Genomic DNA, 17,275 nt, shown 5'->3' on the forward strand with positions numbered 1-17,275 from the left:
GCTCTACGTAGTTCAGTCTTTTCATCTGTAAGTGTGTTTACTGTTAATATTCCTGACTTTCATGTGCTGTAGATCCCAAGTCGGCACACGTTGTTTTATTTTGAAAATTTAACCGATGCACTATGCCGATCTGCTGTCTGACTTCGTGGTCTGTCTGGTTCGGTCTGCTCCGTGCAGTTTGACGTGGCTGTGGTCCGCTTCCGTCAAAATTAGACACCGCGCTTATTCTCAGTGGAGCAGAGCAAAAAAGCTGTTTCTGGGACACTACTGAAACCCGAAAGCCAGTGTAAACACGAGCGTTGTCGAGAACGGCCACGATCAGCCCTGGCGACTGTACTGTGGGTGAAACACAGCCGAGATGGGCCCAGTAGAATCTGAGGGTAAGACGTTTATACTGAAATGCTGTGCTTTTGGTGGCTTTGGCTACAACAACACTTCTCAGATGTGCTGAATTACCAAATTAGCAAAGATCCAGTTGTGTCAGTTGTGTCATGGCAGCGATCATCTCCTCTGACATATTGGTAGCCTTGTGTTAATGTGCAAGTTATTCAATCTCAAAACTTGCAATCAGTTGATTTTCCTGCAGTGAAATCAGATGAAAACATCATGGAATAAAAATCTGAAACATGTGCAAGTGTACAAGTTGAATTAGGGCAGGGAAGCACATGCAGATTGTACCCAGCAAAGTCAGTAAGGGATCAGCGGTGCACTGCAGGCAGACACCGGTCGTTGCGGTCTGTTGTAGGCATGCTGCTAATTATGCAAACATGAGGATTTAATGGAGATGAATCAAAGTTTAATTGATTTCATGCAGCACAGGCTTGTGGATTTTTACTTTCCGTTTCCAACGTTGAAGTTTATTGTTTGAGCAGCAAATACCAGCACAGGCCATCTCGCCGTCTATTAAAACTTTGTTTTAATGGCATTTGATGAATTCTCTTTCAACATGAAACAGATTCTACAGGATCTCCTGCTTGATTTCTTGGAAAAAGTGGTTAAAAAGTAAAATCCTTCATATAAATACAGTGTTACGACTGTGTGGGTTATGAATGAGATGCCACCACATCAATGGCAGCTTGATCACCTCCACCTTCAATTGTCTGTACCAGTACAAAGTTAGAGTTGGCTTGTTACCGCTGTGCCTTCACTTGTGCTTTTATGTGAAATCATCACTGTCCCTTTCAACCAAAGTGAACAAAGAGCAGGTTCGGGGCTGGTACTACTGCTGGTTCAGAGTCAGTTCAACCACCGTAGACTCATGTCATTCAGTCACTGTATATGTCTCCAAATATTGTGGACCACATCGACTCTTAACTCTTAAGTGTTGCTCGCTCCTGGCTTCATGTGCCTATTTTGACATCCAAACATGACTGGTCCTCGGAACCACGGTTGCTACCATTAACAAAAATACTTAAAATCTTTTTCTTATTTTTTATTTGGTCCTTGTTCACAGTTAAACTGCCCCGCACCCCAAACATAAGTGGTTCTTTGTTCTAGGCCAGCAAAGTGTTGACGCCACTCTGGAACCAGTTTTCCTTAAAATGGAAAGAACTGGTTCCAGAGTAGGCCCTGGCTCCAACCCAGCACCGTAACCACCTTGGTCGAAAAGAGATAAATGCCTCTTTCACTTATTTTCTCCCAATCATTGTTTTTTTATTCACTACACTACACTTAGTAGTAGTAATAGCAAACTACATTCATGGAAGAAAAAGGGTTAAATTATATTTGAAAACTGTTTTTTCCTTTTCCTTGCAGTCTGCTTTCTGCTCTTTCCTTTAAATGCCGATGAGTCCCAGTTGGACAATACGAGCATTGATGGTGGAGTGGGAGGTCAGTGGTTCAAGTACCTGGTCAGTCAGGCTGATGGCGAACAGGCCGGTCGCAGCCGTGAAGAATGTGTATGAAACAGAAACTTGAAGCAGTCAAGGATATGAAGATTTGTTTCCATCTAATCCAGATGAACAGCTGACAGTAAGAATTTAGTTGATAATGTCTGAGAGATGGAGAGGCATCTGCTCGGGCTGCTTACTTCCATATCTGAGGCCACTTGTCATATCTAATACCACACGTTGTCAAAAGTATCAATTCGGTTGCGTAGTAATGAAAAAGCGGGTCTGTTTCTATTTTAGCAGCTCGCTTGACAGATTGAGAGGTGTTTAACGTCTCGTTTTGGCTTGTCAGGGTAGGGAGGGGTGGTGGTGGGGACGGGGGCTTCACAACTTCATCTCCTCATCTTTCTTTTTCCACACACATCCACAACGCACACACACGCTGACAGCAGGGCTCTGCTTCTGATAGACAGGGCCAAGCGGGAGACATTACACATACACAGAAAAACACACACACTCCCATACACAGACAAAAATGGTAAAAGAAACATCATTCATCCTTAATTCAAGAGGGAGAGCAGAAAGTAAGATGAGGGAGGGAGGAAGATAAAGTTTGACAGAAAAAAGGGATGTGAGCGAGAGACAGAGACAGACGGAATGAGTGAAAGCCATTTAACTCATTAGGGAAAGGGAGGATCTCGAGTTATATTTAACTTGAAATTTACTGTAATTAGTAGGGACTTTTTGCTTAAAAGCTTACAGGCCTCCATAGGGGTTGTAGGAGTCATCCTTTAAAATCAAGAATTAATTGCCTGCTGTATCTCTCACTTTAGTTTGCTGGAAACTGGCTGAAATACTTGACAGTCAGGCCACAGGACAGGGAAACATATTTGAATTTAACTCTCTCTTTTGTAAAGTTAGTTTTAGAATTAACATATTCACAACACGTGTTTTCTTCTAGACCAAAAAGCAGATTATGACCTGTAGTGCTGAATGCAGCTGTTTAACCTACCTCTCTTTACGCTGTCCGACTCCATGTTTACCCAGCAGGTGGGTGCTCAGGTGTTTCTTCATCACAAAGGCCCATCTACACAACACACACAAAACATGAGACAGTATGAGACATACGTTTTGTGGTAGAGTTGGTACTGTGTAAGTTTACAAGAGAGAAAAAACACAACCAACCAACAAGCAAACAAATGGATATGGGCAATAACATGTAGTTATAGCTTCTTAGGCATTCGAAAATACATTTGTGCATGAGGAGCAACTGAACGCACCATCAAATTTTCTGTGTGTCCAACTCAGCAGATAAGAGAGATTTAAAGGTAGTATCCTTAATTTAAGATAACTCAAACCAAAACACTTTAGAGACTCTCAGCCTAGCTTCCTATTACAGAACTATTGTGGTGTAAGCCTTCAGAGATTTTCTCGCCAAACAGACATAAGCTAACAAAATCTTTTCTTTTTTCTTGTTTTCCGCTGGCGTTATCATATCGTCTGTCCTGTTTGTCACTCTGACCGTGGAGAAAATGCCGTACTCAGGGCGTTGTTTATTTGATTGCCATGACTTTCAGAGTGATTAACATCCCGTCACTGCTCCGGTTACTCTTTTGGAAATTGGAAAGAGAGCGGACAACTGTTTGTTTGAAACCGGTTTGAGTCATGCAATTGCGATTTCTTGACATTTGATCAAATTCTGAAGTAGGGGCGGCGGCGGCGATTTTGCAGTGGTGGGCTGTCGCTATAAAATGTATTCAATGGAAACACCGTGCTAGGATTATAAGAGAAGACAGCTTCTGCAATCATGTAGTGAAAAGAATAAATGAGAATTCTTGAAGTCAGATGGGTGGATATGAGGAAATTTTTTCTTTGTGGCCGTTTCTAACATTGAGTTATAAAACAGGAAAAGATGCTGTGTAAAAGATATTGTCTCCTTATTTTGGTCATTCCTCTTTATTTCACTTTTTCATTTTTGGAGTATGTCCCACTACTTGACACTTTCGAACACAAACCCACGGCTCTCTTACATTTCTTGACTTTTTCCGAAGAAACCCAATATGACATGGAGTTTGATATATAATCTGCCATAGACAGGTCTTTGGGTGGAAAACTATTGTTCTGTTAATTGAGAACAGACCAGGAAAACGGACAAAAAATGTATATCCAAACTTTGTACCACAAGAGGATTGTAACATTTGAGAATGTTTGTTTTACAGGCACCTTTTTGGTTCAGACAGTAGAAAGAGAATCTGGGCAAAGGGCTCCACATGTTGTACATCAATGTGTCAAACAAATACGTACACATGTGCAAGGATTCAAATGTATGTACAGTGCATGCAGTAACACGCACACATAGTCAAAAAATACTGTGGTACCACGACTTGACAGTGACCACAATGTCCTGACTCTGTCGAGGGCCCTGAGTTTACCGTGTCTCCTAAACAGCATGTGAAAACATAATGAACAGATGACAGGACTAACTACTCTGACATCCAAGCTGCTTCACCAGTGTTTTCATCCCCTGGCCTTTTCATTTAGCACCCATCACTTCCCATTATTGTGCAACTGAGAGACAATGACCACATCTGAGAGCAGCGGATGGAGCTACATGAAAGAGGCCGAGGGAGTTGAACCGACAGTCATGTGGTTGGCACCGTCGCTGCGCACACTCGGCTGTCACTCCTCCCATTTCTTCTTCTTCTTCTTCTTCTGGAGGTTTTCACTTATTTTCCTTTTTCTTCCAAGTAGATCATTATTCTGTTTTCTCTAAGGGCGAAGCCTGTTTGTGCCTCTCTGAAGCTTTCCTTCTAACTTTAGGAGTCAGTCTTTCAGAAAGCGAAAGCATAATTATTTCACCATTTATGTCGCTGTGTCAGCCGTCTGGACACACACACACACACACACACAGCGGCTGTGTCCTCCATCCCATCATGGCCCCAGAGTCCCGTCCATCATGGAGGCCCCTGAGGCCGACGCTAACTAAGACCACCATATAAATATTCAAACACGCTCCACAGTTTTGCCTCGCTATCATCACTCTACATTTTCTCAATCCTCTCTAACTCAATCCATCCACCCGTCCAGAATGTTGCCTTGGAGTTAAACTGGAAGCGAGCGTATGACTAAATCTTGTATACTCCAATCAGGGGGAATGGCAAGATCAAAATGCTGAGCTTCTCTGGCCCACTGGAAGTGCTTCTGAATGACGGCACCATCTATAAATAAACAAACAGCATAATTAAGATGTTTCGAAGAGGGTGGGGTGGGTGGGTGGGGGTGGGTGAAAGAATTAATCGATATATTTGAGAGAAAAGCACAGCCTTGGAACTCTTCACACGTGCTTGTTTAAGTCGTCGTGTTTAGACGTGGGGAAAAAAAGAGCTTGCAAACATTTCTGTTAATTATGTATTACAGCTGTCCTTCATAAACCTAATTACAGAGTGCTGAAAGGCAACAGGGGCAATTTGCATATGCGCATGAAAGACAAGACATATGCAAAATATGATTTTAATTAGCATTCTTTGATAGCGAGGGGTACAAATCAAACTGGCATGTTGTGAGATTCTCATCTCGCCCATTTTTTACTGGATTATTCCGCGAGTGGCACGAGTGCAAGATGGGTAATGCCCTGTGGAGGCACCTGGCACTGTCTGCACGCACGCACGTGCATGTACGCGCTCGCTCGCACGCACACACACACACACACACAGACACACTCACACGCATAAATGGGTGTTAATATTCACAGAAATGCACAACAACAACATGCACAACTGCAAATAACCGTGCACAAATGGAAAAATATGAATACCCATTATGCACACAAATGGTGATGATAACACATTCACAATTAGCTATTCACCATATGATTATCTAATACACCCAAACTACTATCCCTGATAATGTGGAGATAAAAAGCAGGCAGCATTTTCTCACACACAAACACACACACACACACACACACACACTACGTACTAATACAAATTCAGACAGATGACAGTCCTTGCTCACAAAAACAGACATCCACAAGTATCCGATCTCTCATGCATACAGACACAGACAGACACACACACACACACCTACACACAGAAATATCCCATATCTAAATGTTAAAGGGGCAAATCCATTTGTTTAAGGCAGTGTGTAATCAGCCCCCTGCCCTTGGTGTGTGTGCATCCTCTGCCATCCAGGTCAAGGCCTCAGCTTGTCGTCCTGCTGCCTTGGGCTGCATCATCAGCCCGAACCATCAGCCTTGATGGTTATTGTAACAAAGGGATACTTTAATATGCCATTCATCCATATCAATTCTCTTCCCCCCCATGAATTGAACTAATAAGGCTGTGCCTCTGCCCTCCAGGGAGGCTCATAATATCCATTGCAGATATGAAAAAAAAAAAGAAAGAAAGGAAAAAGAAAGACGGAGGCTCTGGTGTTTCACGTTCGACTTTCCCTTCAGACTAATCGGCGCGCCACAGCTCGTTAGGTCCGTGACGTGCCGGAGCTTTACCGATAAGCAGGGGAGACACGGCTCAATTACCCACAGTTACAATCTTTCTCTCTCTCTTCCCTCCCGCCGCCTGATGATGAAGAGATAACATGTCAATATTTGATACAAACAACTTCATTTGCCTAATGGTGTTCCTGGATAGGCCCATCTACAGGTCCGGAAGGGATGGGAGATCTAAGAAAAAGCCTGGAGCAACACTCGGCTTACACGTACCATAGCCCACCGCCCTTCAAATCATGCTCATCCATTCCCGAGAGCTGTGCACAAGGCATGCTGGGATAGAGCCGGGTCAGACATGACATACTTTGCCAACTTTTGCCTAAGTTACTTTCCGCTGGTTTCTTTAGGTTTTGACAACCTTGAAAAGTAAAAGAGACATTTCGTTTCTGACATCTCCTGATACCTGATACCTGATGGCATCAAGTGCACAAATGGCATGGCTGAAAAATTTAGGTGATATTCATACAGACCATATTCTTAGGTTTAATATTTTTGCTAGTGCTTTAGTACTCTAATATGGAAATTACTATATCCACCCCTACTACTACTGTCTCTCACAGTTTTAACAAAATACTGGACAATTGGACAAATGAACAAATCTGTGTGTATGTAACTTTTCATATTCATATCAGTTTGGAATATACCTCACCAAAAGCAAAACTATTTTAGATACTACATATACTACTACAAAAGAAGCAGGTGGATAAAAGAGGCGCACGTATTTTAGACCTTTTAACAGCTGTGTTGTCATAACTATGGTTGCAGGAGTGAGGGAACAGTTGACCCAATTTCTTATCGTTTTTCCTTTGAAAACAATTGAACATCTAAACGCGTCCTGCTGTGCGCAGCGACGAAGTGAACGCAACATAGGAAAAGCTATGAGGTGAAAAATTAAGCTGAAATCAAATAAACCTCCGTATTGTAATTGGTTGGAAGTTTAGCAAAAAACCATTACGAGGGAGCTACCAGATGTAGGAGCCACTCAACCCTCACTGGGTGAAGCCGCCGAAACCTGGGGAAGAGCGAGGCTCTGCCCCATGAGAGGAAGATGAAAAGGGGGGAGGTGGGGATGAGCTCGGAAGTTATGGGTCTATGCCTCAGCTCTTTTTGAGGGGAAGCACACACACACACACACACACACACACACACACACAAACACACACACACACACACACTCAGGTGGTCCGCTGGGCCCCAAAGAAATGAGTGTGTGCGAGCTCATCCAGCCTCCTGCGCCAGTCCTAATGATGGCCTCCACCTGCTGCTTTAATGTCACAGCTGGATCGCCCTCCATCCCTCACTGACTCTGACTGCCATCAGCAGCAGGTAGCTCCCCTCTGCATCCTCCTCCCTCCATCTCCTCTGCCATCTCAGCCTCCTCCATCTCCCATCACTTCCATCTTCTGTTTCTTCGACCACTCGTATCAACATCACCTGCTCCCATCCATCTCTCACCCCATTTCTACTCTCGTATTACATCGCTTTGTGAGGACCTCTTCATCCCATTTCTTCCCATCCATTCTTTCCCTTTTTGTCTTTTCTTCAGTGGATTTATATAACCTCATCCTTGTCTTCTTCTACGGGGTAAGTGGCCAAAGGAGCAACAGGAGTGACGGGAAATGGGTTCTTAAATTAGAAACACTTGCGAGAACAGTGCCACTCGTGTGTCAGTCATCATTCTCATTAAAGTTTTGCAAAGGCGTCACAATTAATTTGTCAGTGATCTATTGACACAAGAAACGCTACACATGCATTAGCACATTTAATATCTGAGGCTGCTGCACCCACGTACTATATTTACCACTGAAGAGGGAGAAGCATAGCATAAAGAGGTACATTCCACAATGCCACAACTAATTTAGTCTTCTGAGTAAACATAATGTGCTTCCTCCTTGTTTATTTTTTTATAAAGCCATCCCGGAGTAGCGGAAAAACCTGGAGGTAAGTTGACATGTCTAATCTGAGAAGGTTTGACAGGCAGGTGAACTGACAGAAGAACAGAAACCAACACTTGGCTGACAGCAACCCTGGAGCGCTGAGACAGCTGCCGACATGTCAGACAGACAGATAAACAGACAGGAACAAGAAGTGGAAAGATAAGACATTTATTGACAGACGGAACGACTGCTCTGCCTGACAGAGAGACAGACAGACAGACGTCAGGAGCAGGGACTGAGGAAGGAGGGATTCTGCTGAGTCTACAGGCCCGAGTTTAATGGATGTTCTACAAACGGGCCTGTAGCAGTAGATGGGGTGAACTAAATGTGGTGTCAAATTTGCAGATGTGGAGATAGATGGTGATGGAAGGATGGAGAAAGAGAAGCCACAGGAGAGGAAGAAGGGAAATGAAGGAATATGGAAAATCATGATGGAGTAGCTAGATAAGCTGGAGTGAACGTGAACTGGGGAGGGAAGCAGAGGCAAATGCACTTTGTGCTGCTGTCGCTTTGTTTGACGGAAGCAGGAGGCGACTTGGCATCAATATTGCTTGGGCTTCTAAGAGATCCGCTTATGGAAACATCCCATAATGTAACAGATATTGGGGAGGAAAAAAATAAATAAATAAAACATCCGAATTGATTTTGTTTTCGTGCCCGTGCCAGAGCGAAGCGAGCACTTGATCTATTCTAAGATGATCTTGATAAAAATAAAAGAGAGGCAAAGTGTTTCTCTGACGACTGATCAACGTCAAGCCCCTCAATGAAACAGACACCTCTCACTTATGATACCGCCGCTTGTGCGTGCGCGCGTGTGCGCGTGTGTGTCCTCTAGTCTTAGAGGAGGTACATAAAAAGCTCACTTTGCCTCTCCAAAGGGGTTTTTGGATCATCTGCTGAGGCAGGTGATGGGGCTTGACGGATTGATTGAGGCGAAGTTCTCATCGACAGTGGCAGCGCCCCATAGAGTTCCCAGCTCCAGTGCACACTGTTCCATTAAAGGATCATTTAGAGGGAGAGCAAGTTCCACCTGCACTTATGCAGAGCACACCCTAATGTGAGATGAAACAGACATTTTCCAGCTACGCGAAAGGGAGGGAGGAAAGAGAAGAAAAAAAAAAAAATTATAATAATGAAAACTAAAAATTCAGTCCCTTCCCAACAGCGCATTTCCATCTTCAAGAGAACAGCGATTGATGAAGTAATCTATTATTGATATCATCATCGTTATGCGCCCATGGCAGTTTCAGTGTTACGGAGCCCCCAGCTCCGAGCGTCATTGCACTGTTTGCAGATTATGCTACTCAGCATCATTATATTTTCTAATTAACTGCTTTAATTTGGGATTTAAATCCTAAGTGAGGGGAGAAAAACTTGAAAATGCTGAACAAGAAGGAATAATACTGTATTTGGTGTAAAGATGAAAGGAGAGGTGAATAAAGAACAAGGTGCAGACAGCGACACAAGTGACTGTGGCACTTTTCAAAATAGACTTGTGGTAGGGGTCATAATGTGTGGAATCAGCTCAAACAGATTCACTTTTATGGATTTAAAAAAAAGAAAAAGAGACAATACTATCCGCGCTGAAGACGGGACATGTCCCGGGAAACATTTTAAATGAAATACATATAACATCCTAAAATACTGCTGCGCTGCAAGGAGGTGAGAAAGCCTCATTTTACACAACAAAAACAAAATGAATCAAAAATGCTGGTTGTTAAAGGCTGTTAGCTTCCCCTGCTAATGCATCTCTCTCTCCCTTCCCTTCCCTTCCTCTCTGCAGTGCAGTTAAAGATATGAAAAATATATGGGCTTTTTTTTTTTTTTCTCTTTCTCCCCCTCTCCTTTCCACCGCGCCGTGTTAAATCATTAAAGAGAAGTCCTGCTCATTATCTCTCTAAACAAAACTTCTCTTAAACCAAATAAATCACCGTTGCGCGGCGCAGCTAACAGCCGTGAAGGGATAAATTACAAAGCGCCTCACTGGCAGCGCTGGTATTTTAAAAAGCTTGCTGCACAATTTCTATGATGTGCAGTAATTTGTAATGCAGGTTTCCTTATGTTTATAAGGTCTCCTCAGGTGTGTGCGGTGTTCACTGGGAGAGGAGGTGAAGGGTGGGGAGTGAGAAATAAGAAAAGAGCCTATTTGTGTTTTTTTCTGTACTTTCAATATTATTAAGCTTGTTCTGGCACTAAATCTATGCTCCAAGCAAAAATTATCATTCATTCCTGAATATAGTTTATAACGTTGATTAATAAGACAGCAAAACATTACCGTTACAAGGAGAGTCTGACTGCTAATAGGGCTCACGCTAATGATTAGTTTCATTATCGATTCATTTGCAGATTATTTTTACGCTTAATCATTTAGTTTGTAAAATGTCGAAACATTTGCGTAAAAATGCTCTTGGAATCGCTTTGTTTCACTTCGTTTACTATCATACATAGCAGAGAAAAGCAGCAGATTTTTACATTTAGGAAGCCGGAGCCAGCAGATCAGACATCTGTGCTTGGAACAATGACTAAAATGATTAACTGATTCAAAGCTGCGTTACGTGGTTTTTGGGAGGACACTTTAACCAGAAGTGAAAGAGCTTCACCGGCTGGATTGATTTTTTTTTGTGCCTAGAGAAACTTAATAAACTTAAAGGACAACAGAATTTCATACTGATTTACTTGTTTGTTTATATTTGGCAGATCCCTGCCAACTTTCTAGCTTCAAACAGTCTTCTGGGGAGTTTGTATTATTACCCCATTCAAATTGAATTTATTGAACGAAATTACATAGTGCCGGTTTAACAATAGTTGCCGATTAGTTTTCTTTCCAATCGATCAACCGTCTGATCGTTGCAGCTCTAACTGCTGACATTTGAAAGCCTGCAGTGAAACTGTTCGTCTAAAATGCTGCACTCGAACACCCCCATATTTTATGGTGATAAATAAAGAGCATTAAATTCAATTATTTATAGTTACAAAAATCCGTTTCTGGCACAGTGGTATTCTTGGCAGGTTGGAAACACTTCTGAAGCGGCTCTTAGACGATCGCGGGACGCAGCTGAAGGACAAACTGATATCATTAATTTAGAGCGCTCCTTAAGGTAAAAGGTGTTTGCTTTCATTTCAAGACTCACACACTGATGTAACTGAAGCTGTTACATCAAACCCTTCCTCACTGGCCCGAAATGATTTCTTTAAAAGAATAAAAACTGAGCTAAGAGAGGTTGCTACATTATATCAGAGGTAGACAACACCGCTGATGTCAGCACTATATTTTTAATCAGCCAGTCAAACTGATATATTGGTGGAACAGGAACCAGTTTTTTTTCTTCCAGTTGACCACAGGCGTCATTAGAACAGGAAAACACGCCAGCGGGGCCTCGTCCCCTGTTAAAGAGTCTAATTGAGGGGAAAGGCACCAGCTACCCCTCTCACCTCCGTCCCCACCTCTGCACCCTCAGTGCTCCTTCAGGGACCGGGAGCCGTGATGATCCACCCCCCCTCCCGACCTCTCTCCGGCCCCCAGTGGGCAGATTAAACTGCGGATAACAGGGCTCCACTTGGGTTCGTTTACAACAGCAAGCCTCCCCTGTGCCTCCTGGGGATGAAAACTAACAGTATCTCTGAGACCCACACCCCCCCAACAAAAAAAAAAAAAGGAGGAAAAGCCCAAACATGATTTATTCAGTCTGTTTACTGTACACTCTATCCGCCTGTCCTCTGAGAACAAATTAAATGTACGAAAAAGAGAGTGAAGAAGGAGAGGAAGAAAGAATGGGAAAGAGAGAGCGTTATCAAAATAAATGATTAAATCCCGGAAATAAAAATAAACACACAAAAATCTGGAGGCGTGGGGTGTGTTTAATTCACACAGGAGGTCCATAATAACAGGCTTTGTTCCGGACACACACACACACACACACACACACACACAAACATTACCCCGTCTGCCAAGATTCATGACAGAGATCTATTTAAAATGACAAAATCAAACATACGTCCAAAACCCCAAACTATGGCTCTGTAAAATTAGAACGGTAGGTTTTGGTAAATCAAAGAACACCAGGTCACCGTGCTCAAACCTGAGCGATCGGAGGATGCTCACAATGAGGAGCGGGAGGTGAAGAGAGAGAAAACTGAAGAGAAACAAACAAAGAAGACAGCCTCTAATTTCGACCGTTGTTGTTTGGGCGAGTGGTCTCGCACATTAAAAAGAACTGAGCCGACATGACAAGCGAGAGTTGTGTTTCTCTCACTATAGTTTTGCTAAAGCAGATAATCCATAAAACATAAGGCCTCTGTATTGACGTTTTTCCTCAGCCAGCTGAGTGAAGGGCGTAGCTGGGATGTCAGGCCTGTCTGTCGGCCAGCTACCACTCTCATTATCCCCGCGCCTCTGTGAAGGGCAGCTAAGGTCACACTCCAGAGGAGCAAAATAAACCGCTGTGCTACTAATCTAATATTCAGCGATCCTATCAAAGAATGACTTATTAGGCTCAAAGAACCATAGCTGTCGATGGAAAGGAAAGATTGTACGAAGTGGAAGTTCACACTCTCCGGGTAGGGAAAGTCAAACTGTAAATGTGACATCTGTCATTGAGGGGTACTTTCTCAGTAAGTTTCCTCAGCAGTTCCTCAGCGAGGTGTCACAAATCAAAAGAAACAATGGACTTTCTGGAGTCTGAGAGAGCAGCTTAGCAATTTATACAATGCACCGTTCAAGTGGTATTATAGATGCTGTTGCCTCCTACTCAATGCTAGCGCACTTCTACACCTCTCAGAAAGTATGCACACACACACACACACACACACACACACACACACACAAAGGATATCTTTGTTTGGCTATTGCTGCCGTTGTCTTGACACCCACCATCTGCCGCCCCGGCAACAGAGAAGAGTGAAGAGAAGAGTTTCTCTCTGGAAACTCACCCTCCACCCCGCACGCAAACCCCACCCCACCCCAGCCCGCCATGCACGCATGCACGCACCCCCATCGACAGAAAAACACTCTGCGAGGTTTCACTCAAGCAGGGGCTGGCCTCCCTCCCACCGCTGACGCTCTCTGATGCTCCACAGGTTGAATCACCGCTCAATAAACAGCCAATTTCTACCTTTTGTAATGCCTTTTTTTAAGTCCTCGCTGAGACGTATAAAGTGGTATACAAACACAAAAGATTTACAGTACGAGCCGTCCAAACATTCCCCGTCTCCTTTTTTTTTATCAAGAGCAAAGAAAGCCTTGTGAAAACTCAAAGCTCTCATTCAGCCATTTAATAAAGCCCCGTCTTATTGAAGAGTGTGCGAGTGTGAGAGTGTGGAGAGGTGGGGGGGGGGGGGGGGAGTAAATTGCAAAAGGTCCTCCCTCAGTTGCGAGATGTATCACAGAGAGCGAGCACTCAAAAGTAAATGAATAAATAAATAAATAAGGTAAATAAAGTATGCTATGCAGATGAGGGTGACGGAGCCTCCATCTCGGCCTATTCTGCGATGCACTGGCCATTCATCACCTGCACATGCAAAGCGCCGGCTCCGGTCCTTAGCATATTCGCATATTCTAATGAAGGCTTGCATGCAAATGAGGACGACCTTTTCCTTTTGGCTTTTCTCTTTTTTTTTTTTTTCCTGCCCCCCCCCTTCTTTTTCTTTACAACTTTACATTAACAGAAAAGGAGTGGAGAGTGGTGGCTGTAATGGCTATTAGAGCGACAGGCTGAGTACGTGACGTTGTGATCTAAACTCAGGGACGCTGTAATTAGGCTAATCTATTACCAGACGGCGGCTGTCAAAGATCTTTATGGCAAAGGACGGACTTGTCAGACGCTTTTATTTATTAAATGTGGCGCTAGATTTTTCTGCAGGGATGGTCAAGTGAGATCCCGAGGAAAAATGTAGTCGCACAGTGACATGGGCTCAGACACGGATAACACGTCCAACAGAGGCACCCGTGGGACCTTGGCGCTGCCCCTGGACCTTTGAGGTGCTACATGTTGTGCAACCTAATATTGTCTGAGGGTGTCCAGCCCTGTGTCATGGGCTTCAACATGAATATTAAATATTGTCCAATAAGGCTTAACATGATGCAACTTCTTTTTAAAGGTAATGATTAATTTAAGAATTGATCGATTGTTCTGTTGTCTTTGGAAAACGCTTAAATTGGGCAGCTGCTTTTGACACAAATTTAAGAAAGACACTCTTCTTATCAAAAAAAACTGGAGCATGACCAATATATCGATACTGGCCTCTGGACAGATGTATCAGTATCGGCCAGCATGTTGTGGATATCAGCCGATATGAAAACGTTTTGGTTTTAAAGAACACAGTGCAGAAAACACTTCACTTACTCTATGACAATACAGTTTATTGTTAAACTATAAACGATCCTGCCAGCTTTACAAGTTGTTGTATGTGTTCGATAAAAAACACAACACACCAAAAAAATTATATCCTGACGTCTTACTTCCTCATATCGGTATCAGTTCCAAAGACGGCACATCAGCCAAGTGCCAAAAAAAAAACCCTTCCCCTTTCTCTTCTACTTGTATGGATTCGTAATAAACATGAGCACGAAATATGATAAAGAAGTGATACCCAGTTTTTAAAAAAAATCCAGTATCTGTTACACTCAAAGTCCGGCTGTCTGTCTTCACATCCCCGAGCCAGGCCTCTTGACTCTCTCTCTCTCTCTCTGTCGCCAGTGACCAGCGGAGGGGAGGGGAGTCCAGCCGTCAGCCAGCCTCTCCTCTCCTGTCCACCGGGCAGGGTCCTGCGCTGTCGGCGGGGAGGCGGGAGAAAGTTATGCCTCCTTACTGTGACTTTGAACTTTCTCAGATGAGGCATAAATATTGAAATATTGAAATGAAAGATGCGGCGGGCGCAGAGGGGATGGGGAGGGAGGGAGGGAGGGAGTTGGAGGGTGGGAAGGAGGGAAAGGAGGGAAGGGAGAGAGGATAGACGGATTGGGGGGGGAGAAGAGACAGGAGGCCCACTGAGAGAAGAGACAAGGCCCTCACCCCTCTGCCAGGCTGCATTCTAGCAGGCCGACAGTTATGGATAGGAAACATTACTGCTGCTGGTAATTAAAGCAAAAACTAATACTGTCTCTTGGATGAGGGGGTTTCATAGTGAGCATCCATTTGTCACTGCTGCACACTCGCCAAGGCCAGATTAAATCACACACATATTTAGTCCTGCTGTGCACAGAGGCTCCCTATCTATCTATCTATCTATCTATCTATCTATCTATCTATCTATCATTTTAACTCTCCTTCTAAAAAAGATAAAGATAGTGATAAACAAATGTAAACATGATTGCCATCTTCAATCCAAAACACTGGTATCAGCTTTCAAAAACACATGTAGGTCAGCTCCTACTAAAGACTCCTCAGTGAGGCAGTAAGTGACTGACTGAGTGAGTGACTCCGGAGTGGCAGTGAAAAGGCCACTGGCTGGGGGGGGGGAGTCGTAGGCAAAGACGAGGACAGGGTGGGGAGGGGTGTCGTGTCACCAGACGGAGGGGATCGGTGACACTGAGCGTGTCACAGGGTGACGGCTGCACTCTGCTAGGACCAGCAGCCCCTCCAGCGCTGTCAGAGGAACCAGCAGCTCCAGATACTGACACTAGCAGCCACACTGACAGGCCAAACATGACTCGTCTCCGTTCGCGCCACAGACAAGGCCTGACGGCGTACAGAGACACCACGAGAAAAGAGGGATGGAGGGAGATTAGAATAAATGCAAACTGAATCTGTGTCTCCTGGACTGGACAAACAGGACGCAGCAGTGTGCGGGCCTAAAGGGAAGTCAGTACAGAGTTGATCGCAGAGGCAGCTCACGCAGTCGTAGGTAAGACCGAAGAAGAAGTGAATAAAAATTAGTTGCCCTCTGAGATTATGGTTTAAGTTCTTGTTTTGACTGGAGAGAGACCAATAAACACCTAAAAACCTGGTTTGATGAGTGGGAAAAAGTGGCTTTATTTTCATTTGTTCTTTACTAAATTGAAAAAGTTCTCGCGTGCTTTTCTTTGTTATTCAACGTTGTAAAGTAGTAAAGTGAACCTTTAACATTAAAGCATGTTTGTTTCTGAGAATTGTTCTCTGTTTTGAAAGGAAGCAACAGAAAAAAAAATAGGAAAAGCAAAAACATGCAAGGTACGCTCAAAAAAAGTATTTTGGATTTTGCAGCATCCAAACCAAGTTACTATGGAAACACCTGAAAAGCAGAGATGATCATAACAAGACAATTAAATGTTGAATAGGGTTACTTTCTCCTGTGACCTCCTTAACAACCTTTGTAAAAGGAATGGTAGGATTGTCCTATTTTCAACCCATCAAACCAAAGAGGAGAAGGTAAGTCACACCTGATATTACATAAACTGCTCAGGCAAGTCAGATTCTCTCAGCAAAATGTAGTCCTAACCTTACTTTTTACGATTCACATCTTGGTTGACCTCATGAGGTTTTCCCATAAAGGAGGAGATGTTTGGAAGGAAAAGCATTTTTTAGCCTGTTTGGATCCGGCAAGAGACACAGCATGGGGGGAAGGTGGGAAGGAAAAGGAAGGACAACAATGATAAGATGTAGATGGAAATATGGTGATTTGAGGGGAAAAACATGAAGGGGGAGGGGGGGGGGTAATGCCAAAAGGGGAGAGGGCAGAAAACAGAAAGGAGAGAGAAAGAGGGAGGAGATGCAGAGAGAGGGAGCGCAGCAGCGAGACTGATCGCTGTTGATCTTCACGATAAGCGCTCCCGACAACTTGTGACCAAAGTGGCGCTTCGACACTAATCGGCCGTGAAGGCTGACCTGCAGCGAGGCAGCGAAGTTCAGATCGCATAGAGCCGGCGCTGCAGCTCAGACGAGATGGACCCAGACAGGAGACATCCAGGCATCAAAACTCCCTGAGAAATTGCGACATGGCTTCAGTGCACTGTGAGAAGAACATAAGGGGGGGGGGGGGGAGCAAGCAGTGATACTCGATGCTCTTGGCAGTCGAGGCAGACT

The 17,275-nt window shown here is 43.9% G+C and overlaps 1 protein-coding gene across 1 annotated transcript in view; it reads right to left on the reverse strand.

Moving 5' to 3' along the window:
* The window catches only part of znf407 (zinc finger protein 407), a 161,063-nt gene that overhangs the window by 88,502 nt on the left and 55,286 nt on the right, over positions 1 to 17,275 (reverse strand). The window contains exon 5 of the mRNA XM_030394872.1: positions 2,842 to 2,916. Coding sequence (XP_030250732.1) covers positions 2,842 to 2,916 — 75 coding nt within the window. The remainder of the gene's footprint in view (positions 1 to 2,841; positions 2,917 to 17,275) is intronic.

This window comes from Sparus aurata, chromosome 17, assembly GCF_900880675.1.
Source record: "Sparus aurata chromosome 17, fSpaAur1.1, whole genome shotgun sequence".
Classification (NCBI taxonomy): domain Eukaryota; kingdom Metazoa; phylum Chordata; class Actinopteri; order Spariformes; family Sparidae; genus Sparus; species Sparus aurata.